Source organism: Xyrauchen texanus, chromosome 1 (genome assembly GCF_025860055.1).
Source record: "Xyrauchen texanus isolate HMW12.3.18 chromosome 1, RBS_HiC_50CHRs, whole genome shotgun sequence".
In the NCBI taxonomy this organism is placed as follows: domain Eukaryota; kingdom Metazoa; phylum Chordata; class Actinopteri; order Cypriniformes; family Catostomidae; genus Xyrauchen; species Xyrauchen texanus.
In genome coordinates this window covers 29,853,192-29,880,096 of record NC_068276.1, presented here as the reverse complement: position 1 = coordinate 29,880,096, position 26,905 = coordinate 29,853,192, and the positions used below count along the sequence as shown (strand labels likewise).

At 38.9% G+C, this 26,905-nt stretch overlaps 2 protein-coding genes across 3 annotated transcripts in view; both read left to right on the top strand.

Annotated features, from left to right (window-relative positions):
- Nucleotides 1-13,958, top strand: part of LOC127619625 (CD81 antigen-like) — a 58,365-nt gene extending 44,407 nt beyond the window's left edge. The window contains exons 4-8 of the mRNA XM_052092587.1: nt 9,786-9,860; nt 10,020-10,133; nt 10,279-10,365; nt 10,492-10,575; nt 11,040-13,958. Coding sequence (XP_051948547.1) covers nt 9,786-9,860; nt 10,020-10,133; nt 10,279-10,365; nt 10,492-10,575; nt 11,040-11,102 — 423 coding nt within the window. The 3' untranslated portion in view covers nt 11,103-13,958. The remainder of the gene's footprint in view (nt 1-9,785; nt 9,861-10,019; nt 10,134-10,278; nt 10,366-10,491; nt 10,576-11,039) is intronic.
- Nucleotides 13,959-18,942: 4,984 nt separating this feature from the next.
- The window catches only part of LOC127643750 (plakophilin-3-like), a 40,364-nt gene continuing 32,401 nt past the window's right edge, over nt 18,943-26,905 (top strand). For both annotated transcript variants that reach the window (XM_052126615.1, XM_052126622.1), the window contains exons 1-2: nt 18,943-19,362; nt 26,304-26,395. In XM_052126615.1, coding sequence (XP_051982575.1) covers nt 19,167-19,362; nt 26,304-26,395 — 288 coding nt within the window. In that variant the 5' untranslated portion in view covers nt 18,943-19,166. The remainder of the gene's footprint in view (nt 19,363-26,303; nt 26,396-26,905) is intronic.

Here is a 26,905-nt window from a genome sequence, read left to right as displayed (position 1 = left end):
TATTGATGGGAGAAATGTTAATGTTACCAGTAGCCAGCTCTAGACTGTAGACCAATGTTACCTTCTGAGTGCACAGTCTGCCCTTATGTTCTGATGATTACAAGCAACTGTTTTTGAAGGTGTGTTCTGATTTATTGCCATTTTTAGGCATGTTTTTACAACAACTATCACTTACAATGTTTATGTGAGTTTTTATGGTAACTATTGTTTTCACTGGGTAATTTTTCTTGTTTTCTATGTTGAGGACCCTCTCTGACTAGAGGGAGAGGTAATCTGTTTGACTTGTTTAGATGCATCGGATGTCAAGATGTGGTAATTGCCTGCAGTTTCCCTTATTTGGGAAGGGAAATTTAAGGTTTGATGAGGGAGGGGAGGGTAGGGGGGTATGGGAAAAGGTCTTGTCTGTCTTTTTTCATGTATGCGGTTTTTTTTTTGTATCCTTTTCTTTTATTTACTTATCTTTACTTTATGTATTTACCTGTTGTGGTTGGCTTGCCCCTACAGTCAGTTAATCCGGTTTGTGCACTGTCATAATGGTTTTAATGTTATCAAGTATCTTTTTTCACCTTTCCATGCAACCTTAACTAAGGCATGGTTGATAGGTACAGAAATGGTTCCTCCTTGAGATTTCTGAGTTGGAATGTAAAGGGAGAGAATAGTCCTGTGAAGAGATCCAGAGTGCTTTCGCACCTGAAACAGCTGAGGGTTGATGTGGCTTTTCTTCAGGAGACCCATCTTCGCATTAAAGATCAACTTAGACTTAAACCCCGATGGGCTGGTCAGTATTATCATTCTAATTTTGATTCCAGAGCTAAAGGAGTAGCTATCTTAATACATAAAAACATACACTTTTCCTTGGATAAGGTTCTTTCTGATAGGGCTGGAAGATATCTGATTGTTGTGGGCTTGCTTGACTACACGCCTATTATTTTGGTAAATGTTTATGCCCCTAATTTTGATAATGTAGAATTTGCGAATAATCTATTGATGCAGATCCCAGCCTTAAATACGCATTTATTGTTATTTGGCGGTGATTTAAGTTGTGTCATGGACCCTGCAATGGTCTGGGTCACATACTAGTGTTCCCTCTGCCATGTCAAAGTAGATTTCTGACTTTATGGCCCAACATGGATGTGTTGATCCCTGGAGATTTCATAACCCTCAATTTCTGACTTTATGGCCCAACATGGATGTGTTGATCCCTGGAGATTTCATAACCCTCAATCCAGAGAATATTCATTTTTTTCCCAAGTCCATCATACATATTCCCACATTGATTATTTTTTTGTAGATGGCTCTCTACTCCCAAGGGTAACAAACTCTGATTATCTACCCATTGCCATCTCTGATCATGCTCCCTTGGCCCTTGACATAATAATTTCCTCCAATTGTAAGAGTTATTTCGTCATAAACCACATCAAAAATCTCTCATTTCAAAAATGTATCAAACTATTTTGTCTTTTGACAAGCAGACTAGCTCTAAAGCCTCTGCTGCATGGGAGACTGAACTGGGAGTTGATTTTGGAGATTATCTTTGGGAGAGAGCCATCAAGAGAATATGTACCTCTTCGACATGTGCTCGCCTAGGTCTTTTCCAGTTTAAAGTGGTACAGAGATTGCATTTTTCACAATCAAGATTATCAGAAATGTACCCAGATGTTGATGACGCCTGTGTCAAGTGTCGATCAACTCCCTGCCATCTTAGCCATATGTTTTCCCTTTGTCCCAAACTTGAAAATTTTTGGAATTCCATCTTCAATAACCTTTCAGACGTCATTCGAGTCCACTTAGACCCAAGCCCCCTACTAGCTATTTTTGGTGTTACACCAGTCCCACTGTAACGTAAGTAGGAGGACACAGACGAGGAGTGCGGATCTAAATGCGGGTTTTATTGATCAAAGTGAAAACAGACAAAACTGGAACAAAGGAAACGTCCACGATGGGAAAATGAAACCAAAACATCAAGGGAACACGAACAGGGTGAACAAGGCAAAACATCAACATCCAACATCCACAAACAACAATCGACTAGGAATGGAGGAATAGCAGGGTTTAAAAACACAGACACGATAATGACAAAATGACATGCAGGTGAGAACAATAACAAATTGCTGGCAGTGATGAGGGCCAGGAATCATGGGAATTGTAGTTTGTGACGGTGACACGAGAAACACGGGTCAGACAACCAGGAATCGTAACACCCACAGCTCCTTAATGGAGAACAGGCAGATGTGGTTGACTCTGCTACTCTGCTGGCAAGGCGCAGGATCCTATTCTCCTGGAAATCCTCACAGTCCCCTTCTGTGTCCCTGTGGCTGAACATTCTTCTTTTTAAAATTAGATAAGGTGAAATTCACTCTCAGAGGGAACACTGATAACTTTTTTAAATGCTGGAACTCTTTTATTACTTATTTCAATGAGCTACAAACACTTCCTTGATTAGGGGTGCACATTCACTCACAACCACTTTTTACTCCATTTGTTTTTATTTTATTTATTTATTTACTTATTTTTTATTTATTTTATTTATTTTACACACTCACTTAATTTGGTTTCTTAGTAAATGTTTGTTTGTTCGTTTATGTGTGTGCGTGACATGTAAGACCTACCCTGGGGGGTGGGTGATATGGGATTGGGGATGATAGGGGCTCAGCTAAAAGAAAGCTCTATTTTATCCTCATTTATGTTGTATTATTATTATTGCACAATGTTTGTAACTTTTGTCATGACTTTATATAATAATAATAATTAAAAAAAAAACTTTATACCGCTATATCAGTATCGGCACAGTGTGGTGTTAAGTGGTGTCTTCTCAGTAAGTTGCTACTAGTTTATAACTAGTTTGTGAAATACATACTGGAAAGTTAATAAACAAGGACCCTGTCATTTTCCCTTTTCAATATAACTAATATAAAGTTAACTCTGTCCCTGACAACCATGAAAGGGAAGCATCGGGGCATATTTTTGCAGTTCAGCACACAATGTTGTGGTGGTGGATTGTGTCTGTTGAGTGTTGATTTCATGCTACGTTTTTACCTAGTTGGTGAGATGCAATGCTGGAAAAAATATATATATTTTACTCTCTGTGACAACGAGCTTATAGCTAACCACATAGCTACTTTCATACCTTTTCAGCTGATTGGAAGCTAATGTGTGAACTTGTATTCACCAAACTGTTTTGTTCAAGATTCACAGTTTGTACCCGCTTCAACCAAACAATTCCAGTCATTGCATTTATAAAATGTAATATTTAAAAGTTTACCCTGAACTTGTATAGCAGAATATGTTGTAACACCAATGCCGCAGTTTTTCTCTTGTCTTGGCAGGTGTAAATGCTTCTTGTTTTACAAGAACAGTACTGATGTTTATTCAGCTGTTTATTTTATTTTATTTATTCTTTATTTTCTCAGTGTTCATTTCTAGAATTTGTTGACAATGTATAATAATAATAATAATAATAATGTCTATAATAATAATAACAATATTCTTTGATAAAAATATTTTTTTAAGAAAGCAGCATTCTGAGTTCATTTGCATAGTCATAGCAGTGCAAAATTGGTGAACAGTCCACATAGAAAAGGTCTGTTTTCATTCCAGCTCAGAACTTAAATGTATCTGCCACCATATCGGTAATCAGTTAATTTCCCACTCTAAAATCAGTATCGGTATCGGCCTCAAAAATCCCATATCTGTCGGGCTCTAGTTCCCTCCTCTATCTGTCAGTGGATCACCTGTTTCTCACAGATAGGTAGCAGTTAGTGAGACCCTGGAAATTCACTTCCAGCACGTTTACGATCAGCACTGGTGCCCCCCAGGTATGTGTGCTCTCCCCACTACTCTTCTCCCTGTACACAAACGACTGCACCGCCAATGACCCCTCTGTCAAGCTCCTAGTGTTTGCAGACCACACTACAGTCATTGGCCTCATCCAAGATGAAGATGAGTCTGCTTGTAGAAGGGAGGTTAGCTCACTGGTGCTGTCAAAACAACCTGGAGCTGAACACGCTCAAAACCGTGGAGATTATAGTGGACTTTAGGAGGAACACTTTCAACATTGACCCCACTCACCATTCTAAACAGCACTGTGGCAGCAGTGGAGTCATTCAGGATCCTGGGCACTACCATCTCACAGGACCTGAAGTGGGAGACCTTTGTTGACTACATTGTGAAAAAGGCCCAGCAGAGTTTGTACTTTATTCACCAGCTGAGGAAGTTCAATCTACCACAGGTGCTGCTACTCAGCAGTCATTGAGTCTGTCCACTGCATTTCTATAACTGTCTGGCTTGGTTCAGCTACCAAGTCAGACATCAGAATGCTTCAAATTATGGTCCGGACTGCTGGACAGATTATTGGTTCTCACCCTCCCACCCTCCAATAACTTTACACCTCCAGAGTGAGGAAAAGGAAAAATCTAGAAAAATCACTCTGGACCCCACTCCCCCAGCACACTACCTTTTTGAACTGTTGCCCTCTGGTCGGAGCTACAGAGCACTGAGCACCAGAACAGTCAGTCACAAGAACAGTTTCTTCCCTCAGGCCATTCACATTATGAACAGTTAAAACTGCCCCAATACTCTCCATTGTGGCAATACAATCATTTGCATATTAAACTATTCCTTCGTATTTATATTCCATTTATTTAATATAGCCTACCTCTTCTGAACAATACTTTAAATCACCTTGCACATAACTGTATACCTGTATCTAACATATTTGAACAACATTATTGCTCTACTGTAGTTTCCTCTATATATTTATCTGTTGTGTCTTATTTTTTATTCTTATTTCACTGTTTATGTATATATGTTTAGATGGTTATTTCAAATATTTGTATGTATAAATGTTATATATGTATATTTTTTGTATTTTCTTTGGACTGGAAGCTTCTGACACCATGGCACATTCCTTGTATGTACAAACATACTTGGCAATAAAGCTCATTCTGTTTCTGATTCTGATTCTGAAAAAATTACATGAATTTCGGGTTCACACATGTACATTGAGGCTAGTGTTGTCAAAAATACCAGTACTCCGGTACCCATGCAGAGTCGGGAACTTTCGAACACTCACAACAAGAAAAAAGATGACGACAAGCAAAGCTGCTGTGGAGTCTCAACTGAATTTTGTCATAAAGAAAAGTGGAAAAAGCCAGATTTGGAAATTATTTGTATTTGAGGCTGATGAAAAGGGAAACATCATAGATCAGCAAAAACCTATTTGTAAACGCTGCTTTCGCAATTTTCTGACGAAAGGAGGAAACGCATCAAATGTAATAAAGCACATGAAAGACAAGACACCCGGATGAATTCAAGCAACTAAAGCAAGCAAGTTTAAAAGCATATTATCATTTGCATTAGGGCTGAAACGTTTAGTCGACATTATCGACATCGTCGAAAATACAAAATTGACGAGAAAAATGTTTGTTGTTGAACAGTCGTTTGATCTCATTTAACGTAACATGAAATCACAGTAAACTGTAACAATGACGCGTGAGAGCAGCAGTTCACGCCTGATGGAGGAAGAATTACACAGATCAGTCCAGATGCACTCTAAACTTTCACAGTTTATTTTATGTAGATCCCAAAGTATTAGGGAATTATAATTAAAAAAAAGTACATTCAGAAGCAAATCAAAATCAAATCAAATCAAATCAAATCACTTTATTGTCACACTACCATGTACACAAGTGCAACAGTAGGTGAAATTCTTGTGTGCAGTTCCGAGCAACATAGCAGTCATGACAGTGACGAGACATATACCAATTACAGTAAACAACATACTTACACAACACGATAATTATATACAATACACACAATATAGAATACAATATAGAATACACAATATGCAATACAATAAGTAAGGAGTATATGAAATATATATATATATATATATATATATATATGAAGTAGTATATTGAGGAGAATATGTTGACAGTCCAGTGTGAGATTACAGCTGAATAAAGTGCAGTGCTAATTATTGATCGTGATAGATCAAGTGTTCAACAGTCTGACTGCTTGGGGGAAGAAGCTGTCATGTAGTCGGCTGGTGCGGGTCCTGATGCTGCGATACCGCCTGCCTGATGGTAGCAGTGAGAACAGCCCATGACTCGGGTGACTGGAGTCTCTGATGATCCTCCGAGCTTTTTTCACACACCGCCTGGTATATATGTCCTGGAGGGAGGGAAGCTCACCTCCGATGATGTTCCTGGCAGATCGCACCACCCTTTGCAGGGCTTTGCAGTTGTGCGCGGTGCTATTGCCATACCAGGCGGTGATGCAGCCAGTCAGGATGCTCTCTACAGTGCTGGTGTAGAACCGTGTGAAGATGTGTTGGTTCATTCCAAACTTCCTCAGCCGTCTCAGAAAGAAGAGGCGCTGGTGAGCCTTCTTCACAACGGCCCCAGTGTGGACGGACCATGTGAGTTCTTCAGTGATGTGGACACCGAGGAACTTGAAGCTGCTGACTCTCTCCACCGGTACTCCATTGATGGTGATGGGGCTGTGTTCTCCGCCTTTCTTCCTGCAGTCCACAACAAGCTCCTTGGTTTTACTGACGTTGAGGGAGAGGTTGTGCTCTTGACACCAGCGTGTCAGAGTGTGCACCTCCTCTCTGTAGGCTCTTTCATCATTGTCAGTGATCAGACCTACCACCGTCGTATCGTCAGCAAACTTAATGATGACATTGGAGTTATGTGTTGCCACACAGTCATGTGTGTACAGGGAATACAGAAGTGGGCTGAGAACACAGCCCTGCGGGGCTCCAGTGTTGAGGGTCAGTGATGACGAGGTGTTGCTGCCCATTCTAACCACCTGACGTCTGCCTGACAGTAAATCCAGGATCCAGCTGCACAGTGAGCTGTTTAAGCCCAGAGCCCGGAGTTTCTCATCAAGCTTGGAGGGCACTATGGTGTTGAATGCTGAGCTGTAGTCTACAAACAGCATTCTCACATATGTGTTCCTTTTTTCCAGATGGGAGAGAGCAGTGTGTATTGTAGATTCAATGGCATCATCGGTGGAGCGGTTGTTGCGGTAGGCAAACTGCAATGGGTCCAAAGAGGGGGGCAGAACAGAGCAGATGTGATCTCTGATTAACCTCTCGAAGCATTTGCTGATGATGGGGGTCAGAGCAACAGGACGCCAGTCATTTAAGCAAGTGATTGTGGCTTGCTTTGGTACAGGCACAATGGTTGATGTTTTAAAGCATGTGGGGACTACAGACAGGGAGAGGGACAGATTGAAAATGTCTGTAAAAACACCAGCCAGTTGATTCGCGCACGCTCTGATGACGCTGCCCGGAATGCCGTCTGGACCCGCAGCTTTACAGATGTTCACCCGTCGGAAGGATCGGGTTACATCCACAACAGAGACGGAGAGTGAACCAACCTCTGTAGCGTCAGCCGCGAGTGCTCTCTCCGCGAGGGCGGTGGTGTAGTCCTCGAAACGAGCATAAAATGTATTAAGTTCGTCCGGGAGAGATGCAGCGGTGTTCATGGCGGAAACTTTATTCCGTTTGTAGTCCGTGATTGTGTTAATTCCCTGCCACATACTTCTGGAGTCAGTGGTGTTGAACTGACCTTCAAGTTTGTGCCTGTACTGGCATTTGGCTTCACTGATAGTGTTACGGAGGGCATAACTGGCTTGTTTACGCTCCTCCGTGTTAGAAGAATTAAAAGCGGAGGTCCGCGCAGTGAGTGCCGCGCAAACATCGCCGTTAACCCATGGTTTCTGGTTGGGGTATAGCCGTATAGTTTTGGTCGGAACAACGTCCTCTACGCACTTCCTGATGAAACACGTTACGCTGTCAGCGTAAACCTTGATGTCATCAGAGGCGGACCGGAACATCTCTCAGTCCGCGTGATCAAAACAGTCTTGTAGCGCAGAGTCTGATTGGTCCGACCAGCACTGGATCATTCTGAGGGTGGGTGCTTCCCGTTTTAGTTTCTGCCTGTAAGCAGGTAGAAGTAGAACGGAAGAATGGTCCGATTTGCCAAATGGGGGGTGGGGGAGGGATTTGTAGCCATCCCGGAAAGGAGAGTAACAATGGTCTAAAACCCGGTCCCCTCGTGTGTTGAACTTTATGTGTTGGTGGTATTTTGGAGCGATTGTTTTGAAGTTGGCTTTGTTAAAGTCCCCGGCAACAATGAACGCAGCCTCAGGGTGTGCGGTTTCCTGCTCACTTATACTCCCATACAGTTCCCTGAGTGCCCGGTCTGTGTCGACTTGTGGGGGGATGTACACAGCTGTGATGATGACCGCTGTGAATTCCCTCGGCAGCCAGAATGGTCGACACAGAAGCATGAGATATTCCAGATCAGGAGAGCAGAAAGACTTGATGAAATGTACGTTCCTCTGATCACACCATGATTTGTTGATCATAAAACACACACCACCACCTCTGCTTTTACCGGAGAGGTCTTTCGCTCTGTCCGCTCGGTGCACGGAAAAGCCCGTGATTCCGATGGCCGAGTCTGGAATCTCCGCAGCCAGCCAGGTTTCTGTAAGGCAGATAACACAGCACTCTCTCGTCTCTCGTTGGAAAGAGATCCGCGCTCTCAGCTCGCAGAGCTTGTTGTCCAGAGACTGAACATTTGCCAGTAGTATACTGGGTAGCGGGGGTCGATTTGCACGACGTCTTACTCTGATGAGAACGCCGGCTCGTTTTCCTCTTTTCCTTCTGCGTTTCCGCGGCCGGGCAGCCCAGACAAAGGGCTCCGCCGGCGTGTTTGTAAACAGCGGGTTGGCATTAAGGAATTTGAAGTCCGGTTTTCGATGTGTAATTGTAGAACCAATGTCCAAAAGCGTTTGTCTGTCGTAAACAATAAGGCAGACAACACCCAAGACAAAAAAAACAAAGAACTGTAAACAAAACAAACAATAAACCGCAGTTTTGTAATGGAGCTCGCAACGCAGCCTGCCATACTCGGCGCCATCTTGAGTCCACAAGATGCATGTACCATTGTGGAATAAGCTGAGGCGGAGCTCTTTAAAGGAAACATCCCGGCGTTACATCTTAAATGCAGTTATATTTAATGCATTATAGCTTTATTAAAGTTCAAATAATACAGAAGCAGGTCATGTTAATAACTATAAACTCAGAATCTGGCATTTCTCTGTGTGGTCGGTGCCTCTTCAATGAGTTGCGTGAATGTCCTGATCTAAGGGGGACAAATTGAAACTGCACCCGGCTGAGAGAGACTCTGCCTCGGGGAACTCATCCCTCACACGCGGACGCTAAATGCAGCTCAATTAGAACTTATTTAATCATAATATCTATATATATGTCCATATGCATTTCTTATCATGAAGAAAAATGGCAAAATGCAGCTTTATTAATAAGAGAGCACTTCTTTGCACATTAGTTTGGAAATATTTTTTTATTCATTCTATTGTATGCTTGTTTATTTAGGTTTTTATTTTTAGTACTTGGTAAACATTTAAATTAAAAGTTGCAAAAGTTGAAGCAAATCTTATATAAGTGTTCAAAAATACTTTAAGCATACATTGTTCAGTTTTGTTATAATAAAAAAATAATATATTTAAATTAAAGTGTTGCTCAATGGCATATTTTTGTTCTTAGTTCTGCTGCTAATGTTTTGTAGACTTTGTTAATAAAAGAGTGTTGTTTAGTCACCTGTTTTTGTGTTTTGCTTTGGTACCGAAAATGGTATAGAGTACAGTGAAATTTCACTGGTATTGGTACCGACTACTGAAATGTTGGTACCGTGACAACACTAATTGAGACTGTACAGAAAACTCCTGCTCATATATATCTTTATCTCCTACAGTTCTTTGCCTGCCTGGTCATTCTGTTTGCATGTGAGGTTGCTGCTGGGATCTGGGGATTCATGAACAAAGACAAGGTGAATTTCTCAGACTCCCGTGTATACACAGTGTCATGCTCACTTTTATACACTTTTTCATATACTCATAGATTATGCATCTGAACAGCTCAAATGTACAAAGTCAGATTATGAAGCTTGTCATTAACTGAAATTAATTGTTTCTTTTTTTTTTTTTAGATCTCCAAAGAGCTGATCACCTTCTATGACTCTGTGTATGACAGTGCTATGTCACATTCCGACGCTGAAAAAAGGAAGCCTGCAGCTGCTGTTTTGAAGGTCTTTCATGATTCTGTAAGTAGTCCAAACTTTATTAAGGAAACAATGTTTCAAGAAACAATCAAGCAAAAATAAAACTGTACTCAAACCAAATAGTAATCCAAACCTTGTGAAGGCACTTGTAAAGACAACTATAATCAGTGTCATCTCTGAATTTCAGCTTAACTGCTGTGGCAAAGGGGTTTCCACGGGTCTCGTGAGCTGGTTCTCAGACATGTGTCCTAAACAAATAGAATTGACTAATTCAGTAAGTCTCCTATCTTGTTTAAACCTTCAGAATGTCGAATTCTGCTTACTCATTCAGATCTTCCCTCCATAGCATGTTTTAACGCAATTTTAAAGTTAGAGCTGAATGCATTACTACATTTTTCAGAGCTGTCACTCTAAGATCAATGAGCTTTTCTCGGAGAAGGTTTACCTGATTGGAATTGCTGCGCTGGTTGTTGCTGTTATCATGGTGAGTGAATGCTATTAAAGATTGTGTGTGTTTTTGTATATGTATGTGTATGTGCATTTGTGTCAATTTTCGTTATTGTTCAGCATTAAAGTCAACATGAAGCTCTCTTTGACCATGTTTGCATTCCTAATACATATTACTGGTCTTATATTGCGTGATTCAGTGGTGCACATATTTCCAAAGAAATGTTTTTTGTCCTTGCAGTCTTTCATCAAAATGTAATAACTTGTTCAGCCTCTGAAACAACTTTCACTTTCATTTTTTGAATGATTTATCAAATCAAGTCCCACCCTAAAAAAATGTCTCATTGAATATCCAGATTCACTGAAATATGTCAGATTGTGGGAATAAAAATGTAATTGTAAATGCTGTTTCATGTTGAATTGAATGTAAATGTTATGTTTTAATAGCATTTTGGACATTCACCCCAGTTTTTACCTTTATTGTGCCCTTGTCCCCTATAGATCTTTGAGATGATCTTCAGCATGGTGCTCTGCTGCGGCATCCGGAACAGCCCTGTTTACTGAAACATGTAGGGGCCAGATGTGACCTTTAAAAACTTCTGCCAAAATTTTATTTTGCATTATATCTACCATCTACTATTTTGTTTTGTATCTACCATCATTTCTAAATGTAGTCACTGTCCAGTAACTTAGAACAAATAGAACAAATGTGTGTTTTGTTTAGTGCATTTTTGTTAAAGCGACGCTGTGGATCCAGCCATAACTAGTCTGCTATTGTTTACTCTGTAGTTGGTAATGACTAGATGTAATCTCTGGCTATAGCTGTAAACTTTTCAGATAGTTATAAACACATACATTTACTCAAAGAACATTACACATGAAGGAAGAATACATTTATTAGCTTGTAGTTTTCTTGTGTTAACTGTTAAGTATTGCTATTGCTATATGTTACTATTATTATTATTTTCATTTGTACATGTATAAACTGTATATATTTGCCACCCTATATGGCTCTTGAGCATGAATCTTGAATGCAACACTCCTGTCCATCATTCGCTCGTAGACTGCTGTTTGTCTGTACAGGTTTCTCCCTACGAAACCACTAAAATAAACTTTTGCTAGATGAGAGAAAAGGTCAGAATACAATACTTAATAATACGATAAGTGATTTATGATCAGTAGTTTGCTTCTTACACAGTGTGACATTCAAGCTCTTCCAACAGCCGGTCTGTGCAACGCTTAATGGTGAAGTTTTTTGATCTATGATCATTGTGTTTCGCACAATAACATTATGAGATCACATTGACAAAGGAGCTGATCCTAGATCAGCTTTCTTGTAATGGAAAGTTTTACACATAGAACTTGTGATGCCCACTACAAATAAAATGGCATGAATTCTGTTTCTTTATGCTCTCTAAGACTAATATAGTGGATTGTACATTCCTGCATCCCTATCTCAAAGGGATTTGGACATATGTAGATTTACTTCCCTAGTCACTGGAATTCTTCTGTCCTGCCTCTCTTTACAATTTGAAGTAATCCAAGCCATTGAAAGGACTCATACATGCCTTCTAGCCTTATAAATGGAACACCCTATCCCTTAATCACTTAGATGATAAATCCGGATTGATTCCTAATGGAATTTTCTATGCTGTCATAGCTGATATGTGTTATGATATCACCTGACTGAAAGAAACATAAGGAGTTTGCTTGAGTGTGTGTGTGCATGTGTGTATGTGTGCATGTGTGTATCTTTTTTGTGATACTTGCTGACGGTGTGTTCAGAAGGACAGTATTAGTTTGTTTAAGGCTGGTTTACTCTTCACTGCCAAATTTATTACAAAAGTAGTTGTTGTAATACCTTGCCTCATTCATTAGGTGGCACTCAAATACCATTCACTTTGGCAACTGGCGACAACACCGCCCTTAATATAACTGTGTAGGTGTCTGTCATGTGCTTATTAATCCTCTAGGCTGCACTCAGACAAACCTCTCCCCAATACAAACACAGATGCATAAATAGCATCAGCTTGAGTTTTACTACATGCATTATGCAACCCTGTCTTGTTAACACATATTGCCTATGCTGATATGCTTAAAAAGTGTCTTGTAATATGTTCAGCTATATAGTATACTAATGACAATGTAAAGACAATATATGCCTTTAATTGTGTGTGTGTGTGTGTGGGGGGGGGTGCTTGATCTTGAAACTATTAAACATTATGAAGGCAATAAGATTTGTTCAAGCAATTAAGGGGCTTTCACACTTGGGTCGATTGCCTGTTCCGAACCCGAGTTCGATTGTTCCCCCCTCCCCCCGGTGGACTGTGTTCACATTATATATTTGTATCCGAACCGCGGTACGCTTGCGTCATGAAGCTGCAGCTGGTGCGTAATCGTGTTGCATGATAACCGCGAAATGAAAAGGCGTCAAAATTCAATGATTAGACTTGCTCGGTTCACATTTGTTCTTCTTTTTTTTAACCTTTGGTTTTGTTTTCAACATCAAGATACAGAAACACACTTGCGTCTGTCTGCCGCAACAATACTGAAATCGTTCAAAAGACAGCGGGCTGTCCGCCGAAGACAATTTTTGCGAAGGCAAGCAGAAATCATCTCTCTGCTTGCAGCGCGTGTGCGTCAATCCCGCTTTTCGTCAAGGTAAGTGTATTTGCACGCACGCACGAAAGTAAACCCTTTCCGCTCATTTTGAAATTGACGCGTGTGAGACTGACGACCACATTATACGTCATCAATAGCGGTTCACTTCCGCGGTTTGGTTCGATTGCGTTCATGTCAGCAGCGAACCGTACTGGAGTTCACATGAACCGTACCCCAGACCACCTTTTTAAGCGGACCCGAGTACGGTTCGCGGGTGCGCACCCGAGTTCGGAAGACAGCGTTCACATCATCCAAACGAACCGAACTCTGACGTCATTCGAACCGGGGTGCGCACCAAAATTTCTAGTGTGAAAGCCCCTTGAAAGCCCCCTAAATCTTGTAGTTAAAACACTGGGTCAGGCTATTTGGTCAGTTTCAAATATGCTATTACTGTTGTGTTAGAATATCTTACATTTGCTTGAGACTTAAATTGACCACTGTCACTCAAAACTCTTCCCTGACTCACCTGTTACAGATTTTAGTTTGGTGTATTTAGGAATTAAATGTATTTTACAAATAAGGTGTCTTCAGTTTGTTCATTCTTTAACACCAATGTTGCCCGCAAGTTAACACAGGTGTCCTAGCAGTCACCACAGGTATTGTTCATTACATTAACCACTAACATTTGAAAACCATAAAGTGTGACGTTACTGTCTCTTTATTTTGAATGATATAGCCTAACTAATGTTTTATCATTTAAAACCTATCAAAATAATAAATTATGTGAAATGTTATGCTAAAAAAGTATGTTTGTGCTATATTTCTTTCAAATAAATGTCACTAGCTTTGATATATTGTTTTAAATTTAAAGACATTCAAGTGTGCCTTCAGTGTCCTAATACTTTTTGGTGTCTATGTAAAGGGGAGACGGGATAGTTGCCACAAGGGCTACTTTTTCAGGGAAAGTTTTTCTCTAGGTTTTGTATGTTGGTTTTCAAAACATTGAAATGCCATGCCATGTTTCACTTTTTTTATTGTGGCAGGCTGTCAGGTGTGTTATATAATATTTACTGGTGCGTTAGTTGGGGTGTCTGCGCAATGGAAAATATTTAATGGTGGAAATGGGTACTGTGGTGCAGAGATTAAATCTGTCCAACAGCATGTCTCATTAACTCTATTGAGGGGGGACCCCGAATTCCACTCCTTACATGCCATCATTCAACAGGTAGATGGCGGTGTGCCCATTTACGCAGTAATTTTAATTTTCTAGTAATTTAATATTTACCATACACACCATTACACTAGGCAAAACAATGTATCTGTATTACCTTTTCTTTTATTGTTGTTATTTTTTAATCTTTTATTTATTTATTTTTTCTGATTACATCAGACGAGGCTATATATTCCGGTCAATGTTCATTGACGTGTTACACACATATTCACAGCTCGGTCACAACTAGGATTGTTCCCAAAAGCGCAGCATCTCGTTCCGCTTTTTTCAGGGAACAAGGGTTACATACGTAACCCGAGACGTTTTAGTTGTTATTAAAAAAATGGGGAGAATATGGGAAAACAGAATTTAAGAGGTCATGACACAAGTAATGAAATTTTCCTTAATCTTTTCACATATAAAAGGTCATTGTACTTTAAAAACATACTGATTCAGAACTCATAACATCCTGTTTACTGCAAAAAGAGCATTTGTTGAAACCAAGCAGTCAAAACAATTCGTTCTATACTTCCTCCGCATTGTGATGTCACACTGTGGTAGATTTTTCCTTCTGATCTGTGGTGCGTGTTCTTGCCTTTTTCTGTTAATTCAGCCATCGTAATGTTAAGAACACAACAGACACTGCGTGCAGTCTTGCAATCTTCTTACACAAACAATGAACAATATCCCATTCATTATTCCATTGGAATACACTTGGAATATTACATTTTTCTCCTCAAATCCCCACTCACTCATGTCTCTCACCTTTTTTTCTAATCATGCTCATCACACATGAAGCCAGACTCGCACATTTCAGATGAAGCACGTATAGCCACAGAGTGCGAGAGAAATATCGTTACATTTGTTTTGCGACCCGAAATTTAGCTTTGGTGGCTGCCAAAAAAATTTCAATGAAGGAAAAACCCTGACTGTTAAAAGTAATAGAAAGAATTTGAATAATCCATCAATGTTTTTAAAATGTGTTAAAGGATGAAGAGTTTTCAGTTAGCATAGCCTCTGATGTAATATGTAAGCAGTGTTTTCCATTTTGAGTGGGTAATTTTGATCGGATCTATCCGATCACAGTGGAGATGCATTTGACTGCAAGGAGTAAATGCAATCCAGCTAAATAATATCCAGATACTATACGGATATGAAACAGTTGTTAAAGCAAGGTATAAATGGGGCCAAAGCCTACTTTACCTTATTACTTGCTGTGAGTGTAACATTGCTGCTGGCAATGACGAAGACGATGGCAAAGAAATGAGGAACCCAAGTGCGATTTATTTACATAAGTGATCTCCAAAATGTGAATCCAACCATAACAAACATAAACATGAACTTGACTAGACTGTGACATTAACTTGATTTGACTTAACATGGCATGACTAGACTATGACCCAACATTACATCAACTTACATAGAGAATACCTAACCGAACAATGAACCCAGCAATTCAGCTCCTGCGCCTACGTCAGGGGAATCATCCCCTGGAGGACTTTGTGGAGGACTTCTGTGCTCTGGCCTGCCAGGTGGTTTTTAATTTGGTAGCCCTCAAGTACATTATCTGGGCAGGTGTGAGTGAGCCAATCTCCATTTCGATGCCTGGCAGTTGCAGTTCCTTCAGCCTCGCTCAGTATATCGGCCTTGCTCTGCAGATCACTGGTTCTATTTTCACTGTGGGGGAGGTGGATGCAGCCAGAGTTCCAGGACATGGCCACAAAGCCAGAGTTCCAGGACATGGCCGCAAAGCCAGAGTTCCACGAAATTGCCGCCGAGCTATAGTTCCACATCATGGCCTCCAAGCCAGAGTTTCACATCATGGCCACCAAACCAGAGTTCCTCATCATTCCATTCCATTGCCCTGGTCCTCATGTCCCACGCCCTGTCTCGCCATGCCCCACACCTTAAGACCCCCTCCCCCCAGCTCCCTACAAGACTTTTGCACTATGTCATGTTTTTTGTGTTTGGTTCATGTTTTGGGGCATCAGGAGCCGCCCCTAGTGAGTTTAATGTGTGTGTTGTTGTATTTCATAAAATAACTTTTATTTTGAAAAGTTTAGTTCCTGTTTCATGTCATGTGTTCCTAGTCATGTGATGTCCTGTTTTCCCTTCATGTTCATGTGTCTGGTTTTCATTGGTTAATTGTTTAATTATCTTGTTATCAGTTCTGTCTGTTCATTGGTTCCCTCGTCATTGTTCTCCCATGTCCATGTATTTAAACCCTCATGTTTTCCATTGTCCCTTGTGAAGGATTGAATGTGAATGACTTTGACCAACAAAGTCACAAAGTCACAAAGTCACAAAGTCACAAAGTCACAAAGTCACAAAGTCACAAAGTCACAAAGTCACAAAGTCACAAAGTCAAATTCAAGTTTATATCCACATTTATAGTTAGGGTTTTTGGATTGCACATCTGTAATTAAAATTGCACTTGGTTTCTTCACTCAATCGTCATCGTCTACATCATTGTCAGCACCAGCAGCTGCATTACAGTGAGATGGCAAGGAGAGCGCAAAGAGCCAATAATAACAGTAGGTGTTTACTCTCCAGTCAAAGGAGAATCGGCACCAAAACAGAGAATTTCTGACAGAATTAGGGTGTAAAATTATCATATTTTAAAAATGTATGACTGATTTTTGTGCAAAAAACTATACTAATATTATAAGTGAACCTCAAGGAACATATTAAAATAATAAGGGATTCAGCATTGCATGCAATGAAGGTATAAGATTGTACTACCATGATACACTCAGTCTGATATGCTGTTGGCTATTGTACACCATGGTGCTGCTGAATAAGTACCATATTCATACATGAGACGACGAGGAGGAGGGCAGGCCGGGCAGTGACTAGGCATGCCCAAGCCCCCAATCAGGCTAATCAGCTGAGTAGCAGGATAAGTGCAAGGTGGAGTGACTGTGAGAGAGAGAGGAGAGAGAGAGAAAAAAAAAACGGTTGAACTTTCAAAATAATATTTAATGAAACAAAAAGACACACAACATAAGCGCACACATCCTGCTGCAATAATCCCTCTCCTCGGCTGATTAGCCCGATTGGGGGCTGGGCATGCGTAATACCTCGTCACAATAGAGTATGCTATTTAAATGTTATTCAAAGGTACTTCAGAGAATGCCATTACACGACCATAACATGACTGTGGTACCATGTCCAAAAATGACCTAGAACTAAGTTAATCCTTCACTGGCAGGTATCGCTGGCGATCTTGTGATCGGTTTTGTTTGCATTAACTATACATTATTAACATTAAATTCGTATTTAATCATGACAAACTATACATCACAAAAAAGGTCTAATACTTCAGCTTTGATATTTAGTAAATGTTTCACAATAGAAATGTTACTGCCTGAGTGATTTCTTAATTTATGTCAACATATCAAAATATCATAGCGAGAGGTATGAAAATGAAACCCAGGAGTTGACCCAGGCTTCAGTGAACAACATCCAATAGAACATTTATTATTTGTGTCCATTTTCCACCAAATTATAAGATAGGGTCCACTAACATGCTGTAATTTTTTCATAAGATAGAGGAAGCACAAGTTCAGTTCTCATTCCAAATATGGTCAAGATAAAGAGGAAGTTATGACATCATGCATTGCCTACTTCAGTGCCCACAAGACAGACACTTCCCAATCCCACGCCATAGTAGGATAAATTACATATCAAGCATAAAGCGAATCTGTTGACTGCTGAGACTTATTGTAAATAGACGTTTACAAAAATATATTGTTTGTCTATTATTTCCATGCAGACTCTGGTATTTGTATATGGATATTGACAGTTCTGTAGATGTTATTGCAGAAGAGCTGCACTCCTGCAGTCATCTTCACCTGCCAATAATCTCCTTTCTGCCTCATTGATTGGAATCCACATGAGATCATTAAAACACACTGCTATAACAACTCGATAATGATCGGAAGTAAAATATATGCACAAGATAATGTTTATATTATAATGTTTACTATACTGTATTTAGGCGTTAATGCTATTTGCAGCAATATCACAAGGAATGGTCTTTGAAAATGATTCATGTAATTAAGAATTTTAAAGATGTCATCTTCAAATTTGAAATAGAACATTATCGGACTTGTGTGTTCAACCCATTATGATTCTATGTATCAACAAGGCCGGTGTCATATATTATTTCATATAAATATTTATATATAAAAAATCTGATCACTTTACAATAAATGTGACCTTTTCTTAAAATTAAAATGACTTTTATTGATTTTTACTTGTTTACCACAAACTTCCAAATGGGAAAAAAAGACCAAAATTATACATGTAATGCAATGTGGTGATAAACTACAGCCAATGTATTTTGAGTAGCCTATGTCCTTTTAGGCTTGAGCTCAAAACAAGGGACGCATGTTAACAGCTTTATTTTTAGCAATCAGACACAATTTTAAACAGCAGAGAATTGTTCATATACTGTAACCTCTGCAACTCTAAACTGTCACTGCTCAGTTAGTATGTGGCACAACAATGCATAAATCTCAAGAGTGCTGAGAGCATATCAATGAGCTGGCCCCGCCCCGTCTACACACGCTCTGTATCTATTGACGACAGTAGCTCACTGCTGCCTGTACGGCTGGGACAGATCAAGTGTACGAAGTTTTGTGCGTTTGACCTGCTCTCCGAGCAATTTACATTCATTTGCTTTTCGCAATACTTCGAAGAGATAAAATTGATACCATCGGAACAGGAATTCCGGATCAGATTTTTTCCACCCTCGCATGAAAGAACAATAGTTTGGAGCTGTATATTGTTGGAGCGAGTTTTGTGACTTCATCATGAGTGCTGTTGTGGCCACTGAGGGCCTGTTCTTCTCCGCCTTACAGCCCAGCTCTTCGGTCACCACATATGCGGTCCCGTCCGATGACCAGCTCGGGACGAAATCCAAACGCGTCCAGCAGCAGGTCCAGCAGCGCTTGGCGGAGAAAGCATCATCCTTATACCGACCGAACGCATCTCAGTACAGCTCAACAGGTGAGCAATATGATTATTATATGAATATGAATAATACCGCTGTCTATGCTCTTCTGATGTCCTTTCCAGTAGTTTATTATTATATATAGCATTACATTGATCTGTTTATTGAATTTACTCTGTATAAAAACTACACAATAGCTATATATATATATATATATATATATATATATATATATATATATATATATATATATATATATATATATATATATTGCCTATAAATGCAGTGCACAATTACATCAATGCTATAAAGTGAGTTGTGACCAAAGAATAAAGCAATAAATGTGTAAGACATCAATGAATGAATGACTTCTCCCCACCAATCAGATTGTTTCTTTTCGATTGTGGAGTCACAGAAAACATAACATAAATGTTAATCAAAACTTTAGATCTACATTTATGCAGCTGTTGAACTGAGCGAATACAGGACTTGGCTCTAAGCTCTGCATGGTGTCTGGGTGACTCTGAAAGGATTTGTTTTGCATCAACATGCAAATGCCTGTTTGGTCTTCATGTGTTTGTCATAGCCAGTGCATTTCATGCAGGTTTACACGTATGTGAAATTCTTAAACATGCCTGCTTTATTGTTTTTTAACTATGATGAAGACAAAACCATGGGTATCAAGTTGTATCTTAAGAGTCTTGGTTGGCTTGGATGGCTCCCCCCAACCCCCCAAACTTAAACTTGGCCTGGAAAAACAGGACACTATGTTTTGGAACAACTGATATCCTGACTTTACCCAGAAAGATGACCGGAAGTGATGCATATGCCTGTTTGTGTGGGAAAATAGACCATTGTTCTATACTGAAAATGTGACAAGATATATAATAAATAAAAAAAAATGCAAATCAGTAAATTCCAAAGGAACACAAAAAACTTTGAAAATGTATACTTTGAATGCACTAATTTGCTTTGGATAAAAGTGTCTGCCAGATGCATAAATATAAACACAAAATGTTTCACTTTGGATGTGTTATGCTGTTATAGTCAGATGTAAGGCATTGTGAACATGCTGTGTGTGGGGGGTTGGGTCTAGATGTTGGGAAAGAATTGTAGCTAACTTGTGGGAAAGTTATCACTTGCATCTCACATTTAGGCAGAAAAAAAATAGGGCAAGTCTCACCCTCCACCTCAACTGCTCCCAGCTTTTTGCTCATCATTAAGGTGGCTTTACTACAATTTTACTATAATGCTCTGCAGAAACATTTAAGTCAGATATGATTACAACAATTTCTAACTAACAGAAAAGCTACACTCATGCAGTATAAACATGCTGGTGAGCTATCAAGTTTCTAGATTAACAATACACATCTCATTAAAGCTATAGCAAAGCCATTTTAGGTCAAAATGCATTTTACGTCATATTTTGCTGAAATTGTGATTGCAAAATCTCTTTGACCAAAATTCTCGTACACTTGTTGTGACAAATCGCACACACTGCAATGCTTCTGCAGTATAGTTCAAGTATAGTCACTGTGAGGTAATTCCACTACTTGGAATTACATTGCTGACCATTTGCACTTGATCAAATCTAGCAGTAAGTATTGCTTTTTTGATGCCTGTTAGCGAAAGGAATGTTAGGCATTTAAACTTTGACCCTATTGTTGACCGTAATCACAAGTGACTTATAGAGCTCCTATCAGGCTTATGCCAGAAAACAAATTTGGAAGTGGCCTCATAAAGTGAAGATGAACAGACCCCTTAAAGAATACTTTTTCCCATTATTTTTTTATGCAAAACAGAATGCTTCACATAATGATGATTTAAAACTTTCTGTTTTATTATATATTATTTAAATCAAATTTTAGAACATCATGTACTGCAAATCTTGAAGTGTCATGCACTCGCTCATTTAGTAGTTTGCTTACACGTGAGCTCAGTTTGACCTTGTCTGGGACACATATTTGGTCGCACCTCTTCAATCAACTGTCCTTTGCTGAAGAGATTGCTGACATTTGATTCACAGTGTTTTATCAGTCAGGCAGTTCTATTTTAGCTTATGATTTGAACTGAGATTACTTGTGTGGTGTTAAAACATTTAATTATTGAATAATCCCAAAAAGGAGAAATCTTTCCTTCGAGGCTGTTCCTTTGCATGTAAGAGACAACGCCTGCTTTGCAACAATACTAAAAATATGGCGCACACTTTGTTATTTAGTTGTCATCAAGATTTATGCTTTGTTTCTCAGCTTTTGTAACTAAGTTGCCAGATAATATACTGATTCAGAATGCAATAATCAGCCTCAGATTTATACTCTTGGTTTATTCAACATGTCAAATGAGAAGCTATTACTTTATCAATACCAGCAGCAGCAGCAAGTTTGGTGTTGTAATTGCAGATAGCTTGACATTGGTACATTTTAGATGGTCCAGTCCCATCACTTGTATTAATTGTTCATCCACAAAACTAAATGTTATTATTTTTATGAAAATTTTAATTAAAAATAAAACCAACCGGCAGACTAATCCAATCTGTATTTTAATTAATCAATCAAATTTTATTAATTAAATTATTCACAAATAATTGCACATATATCAATATACTTGCTAAGAAAACCCCCTAAATGAAAGTAATTTTAATACAGTAAAATGTGTAATGTCGTAATGTAATAAAAGAAACACGTAAAGCATTGACTAGACAGTACAGTGCTTCATGTTTCCGTGGAATTTAATTGCTTACATTTTTTTTGCTTGAATGCTAGGGGGAACAAAATCTGTATTATACGGTAAGGTGGTATGATTAATGATTAATCTGCATCATGTAGCATCTATCTATGTAAGTTGTGTTTTTTAAGAAATAAATAAAGTGTTAGTAACAGCACACCGAAAAACAGGAGCAGAAAAGCCACCCAGACATGCATGTCATGCGAAGGCTTTTAAAATAAAAACAGATGTTTCAATTTCAGAAGTAATCTTCCCCTAAACACACTCTTTCCTAACACTCCACCCCAATCTGAAAGGTATTTACTATCTAATAAACCTCTGGATCTACCAAGGAACAATTTCAGGACACTGTGTCTCAAAAGTCTTCATGCCAGTGCCAACGCAATACTGAATACATTTTGAAATTGATGTTCGAGAATATGAAAAATGTAATCCAGGACATGCTGCTTTGTTCAGGATGTGAACCATTAGAGATTCTTGCAAATTTTAATTTAGATTGCAATCGTATCTTGTCAGGCTTCCTGTCATGTAAACATTTTAGAACATCAGGCACTCTACTTTAGGTTTAGAAACAGGATTTTTGTAAACTTTTTATACATTTAGTTTTAACATTTAGTCTCCCAAACAATTTTCAATATTTGTATTGCCATTGTAATAGCACTTCTTAGAGAGTACAGCAAAATGTGCAAATTACATTTAAAAAAATAGGTATAAATATTAAGATTTTATTCAAAATGTACTGTATTTTTCATCTTCAGAATAATTTTCAAAGACAAAGTGCTCTTTGTCATCCATTGAGCAATGTCCTCAGCCACAGTTATATAGAGCTCTAGTTGAAATACATCTCTGGGAGGAGTAATGTACTGTATGGTTTGCCTCAACTTTGTGTTCTCGTTCAGTTTATTTATTTTTTATTTTTTATAATTGTCTACCCTTTTTCTCCCCAATTTGGAATAGCCAATTCCCTCTACTTAGTAGGTTCTCATTAGAGGTCGACCGATATTGTTTTTTTCAGGCCGATGCCGATCTTTTGAAATCCGGGTCGGCCGATGGCCGATTAATGCTGCCGATTTATTTTGGCCGATATGTGCTTGTTTTTAACCTCTTATTTGAACCTTTTATTTGAAAGATAAAATGTAACACAAATAATTACTTTAGACAGACAAAATTTCTCAACAAATACATTTATTGAACACTTGACCATTATGCACTTGTACACTTAAATTAAAAATGTATAATGTAAAAACATATTGTATAAATAATGTATAACAAATATATTAAATAAACAAAGCAGGTGTTACGAACTGCTCCGAGACACGAAGGTTGAGATCCAAATGCAGCTTTAATTAAGGGGCAATCCAGACACGTAATCCAGTATTCAGAGCATCCAAGAGAAGCACAGGCATAACTAGGGATGGGTATCGTTAAGTTTTTAATGGTATTACTACTCTTACCGATACTGCTTATCGATCCGGTACTTTAACGGGATTCTTAACGGTTCTTTTTGTTATATATATATATATATATATATATATATATATATATATATTAAACAAAGATAAACGTTATATAGGCACAGTGATTTAATTTCAGGAAGGTCTACTAACATTACTGTTCAGGTGTGGTCTAAAAAGAAATCTAATAAAGTAATCAATTGTAAAATAACACTGCATAGTTTATCATAGATAGATGCTTATTAATGCAGAAGTTATTCATTCAAGAGCTGTAAGTGATTTTCTCTTTGCCTTTTGTTGTTTGATTCGCAGTAATGGCTCAATCGTCAGCATGTTTATTAGGATGCTTCCCCTTTAAGACCGAGTCTAATAGGCTCCTGGTGCAGCATATTTTCTCCCAACTATTTCCATAACTACGTCAATTTAAGACATAAACTGTGTTTAAGTGAATCTCCAAGCCGGTCGTTTTGACATATTTTTGTGTATATTTGATATACGCGCACATGAAACCCAAAGTAGCCTATACTTTGCTTGTCTCGTTGCGGTCTGTTTCGGAGCGCGCGCCGCCTTGGAAATGTCAATGCACCGCTGTGAAGGGAAGGAAGTTGTGCTAGACAGAATGCGGCTTATGTATAAATATTCTTTTTATAATCTTTGGAAGGCGAAATCTAAAATAAAATCAGACTAATAATCACAGATCTAAACCAGGCTATGTTTGAATGTTTAGTTCTGTCACTCATTATGCAGGGCTCGTGTTGTGCTCGCTGTAGCACCGCGTGAGATCTCTCTCTCTCTCTCTCTCTCTCTCTCTCTCTCTCTCTCTCTCTCTCTCCGACTGCGAATAGCTAAATTGCATCACAGACAAATGGTTTCATATTATTATACATAGAAATGGTTGGCGAGATAAAATAACTTTCTCTTTATAGCAATAATAAATGTATTTTCTTAATTTCTCCAGTACCGACAGCAGAACCGATAACGTCCGAGCTTACCAAAGCCAGTCCTTCAATAGCATATAGCGCGTTGGTATATTTTTTATTACTTATTTCTCTGCATTGAGTGACAACCCTCTCAAATATAAGACACACAAACAGAACAAATAAAAGTCTCAGATTCACTGTCTGTAATTGCAAAATTCTTGCTTACTTATTGTGACACGATAGCAACCCTTCTGCTGTGATAATGCAACTTCAACTACGCTATCAATATCCATAGTAGCCGAATGTCGCGTTTGTCGCATTTTTTCTTGAAGTTGGCAGTAACATATCAAAAGTTTTTAATTAAATATAAAGAATTTATACAAATTTAATCCTTACCGTTTTCTCCAAGCTTAGCTCCTTCCTTAGGCACTGGATGAGGTCTGCTCACTCTGCTGGAAAATGACCCTAGGGGCAGCGTGCGTCGAACACGTGTTCCACAACAACTCTAGGCTGCCCACAGATGCACCTGCCTAATAATCGGCTTGATATACTTGGATATTGGCCGATGCCGATTATGTTAACAAATGCAAAAAATCGGCCGATTAATCGGCCGACCAATTAATCGGTCGACCTCTAGTTCTCATAGTGGCACAGTTACTCGCCTCAATCTGGGTGGCAGAGGACAAGTCTCTGTTGCCTCCACTTCTGAGACAGTCCATCTGTGCATCTTATCATGTGGATCATTGTGCACAACACCGCGGAGACTCACAGCATTTGGAGGCTCATGCTACTCTCCTCGATCCACGCTCAACTCGCCACGTGCCCCATTGAGAGCGAGAACCACTCATTGCGACCACGAAGAGGTTACTCCGTGTGACCTCACCCTCCCTAGCAACCGGGCCAATTTGGTTGCTTAGGAGACCTGGCTGGAGTCACTCAGCATGCCCTGGATTTAAACTTTTGACTCCAGCGGTGGTAGTCAGTGTCTATACTCACTGAGCTACACAGGCCCCCTCAGTAGTTTCTTAACACTTACTCTTATTCCATTCCTCTCTACTCAGCCTTGGCTTTTTGCTTGCCCCCTTTTCAGTAAATCAGGGATGACGAGCCAAGTTGCTGTGGTTTGTTGTATTTGAAAGTAGACAGTTACTATCCCACTATCCCACTGCCTAATTTCTTTTAGGAATTAACCAATAGAGTTTTTATCTTTGTCTAAGTTGAACAGAAAGTAAGAGTACAGTGGAAAGAATTAGAGACAGAAAGAAAGCATATAACAATAAAGAAAAAATAAAGGTGGGAATGGACAAAAGCATTGCTGTACCTCTGAAAAAGAATGAAAGCATGACTAAGGAAATAACACAAAGGACCTCTCTATGATGTCATCTTTTCCTTCTATTCTGTTCTGGTGCAATTGCTATAGCAGACTCCCCTTTTAAGTTTGAATAAACTTCCTGTGAGAATGTTTTGGAGTCTTAGACCTATGCATTTCATATACCTATTCGAATTGTAAATCTAAAAACGAAAACATTTGTAGCAGGCTGGATTAAGGAGGCTAAGCACTGATCTCTGAAATCTGATCTCTTAAAAGTTGATGAAGCGGTCATTAGAGAGCTGGATGCCAAACACGGATCAGGTGACACTCTGGGTCTTATGTCATGTAGACCAGTGTAATGCTTTTAAGACAAAATCCCATCCAAAGGAAAGCCACCTGAGAAAGAACTTTCTCATTTCTCAGTTGTCTCAAGAGAAATAAGTCATGTATCTACATATTTTATGCCTGATTAAGTGTGGACAAACTCAAGGCAAACAAGTCCAATATACTGAGAAGTTGACAAGTATTATGTTAAGGGATAACATGAGGTAAAAGTGTTTATTTTACCATAATATTTTCTTTTTCAGAATTTAATGGCTCGTCCTCCATGAGATACCAAACCAAAGGCCCTGGATTCAGTTCCAAGTCTCTTGCCCCCAATGGCAACAGAACAATGGCAGTATGTGTGACTACATTCAGCTAATTTCCAGCACAATGTTTTTCAATTGCATTATCACAATTCTGAAGATATTGATATTTAAACTTGTTTTAGTCACAGATTTGGGTTTACAATTTAGATTGTGATAATGTTTTCATTCAGTTTTGAAGAGACAGACTTTAGCACAGTGATGAAGGTATTGAACGGTTTATTTCACCAAGGTTTTTTCATAGCTTTATGCTAGCTACTCTGGTTAAATTAATTCTTAGCTTTATGCTAGCTACTTTGGTTACATTAATTCTTAGCTTTATGCTAGCTACTCTGGTTACATTAATTCTTAGCTTTATGCTAGCTACTCTGGTTAAATTAATTCTTAGCTTTATGCTAGCTACTTTGGTTACATTAATTCTTAGCTTTATGCTAGCTACTCTGGTTACATTAATTCTTAGCTTTATGCTAGCTACTCTGGTTACATTAATTCTTAGCTTTATGCTAGCTACTCTGGTTAAATTAATTTTTAGCTTTATGCTT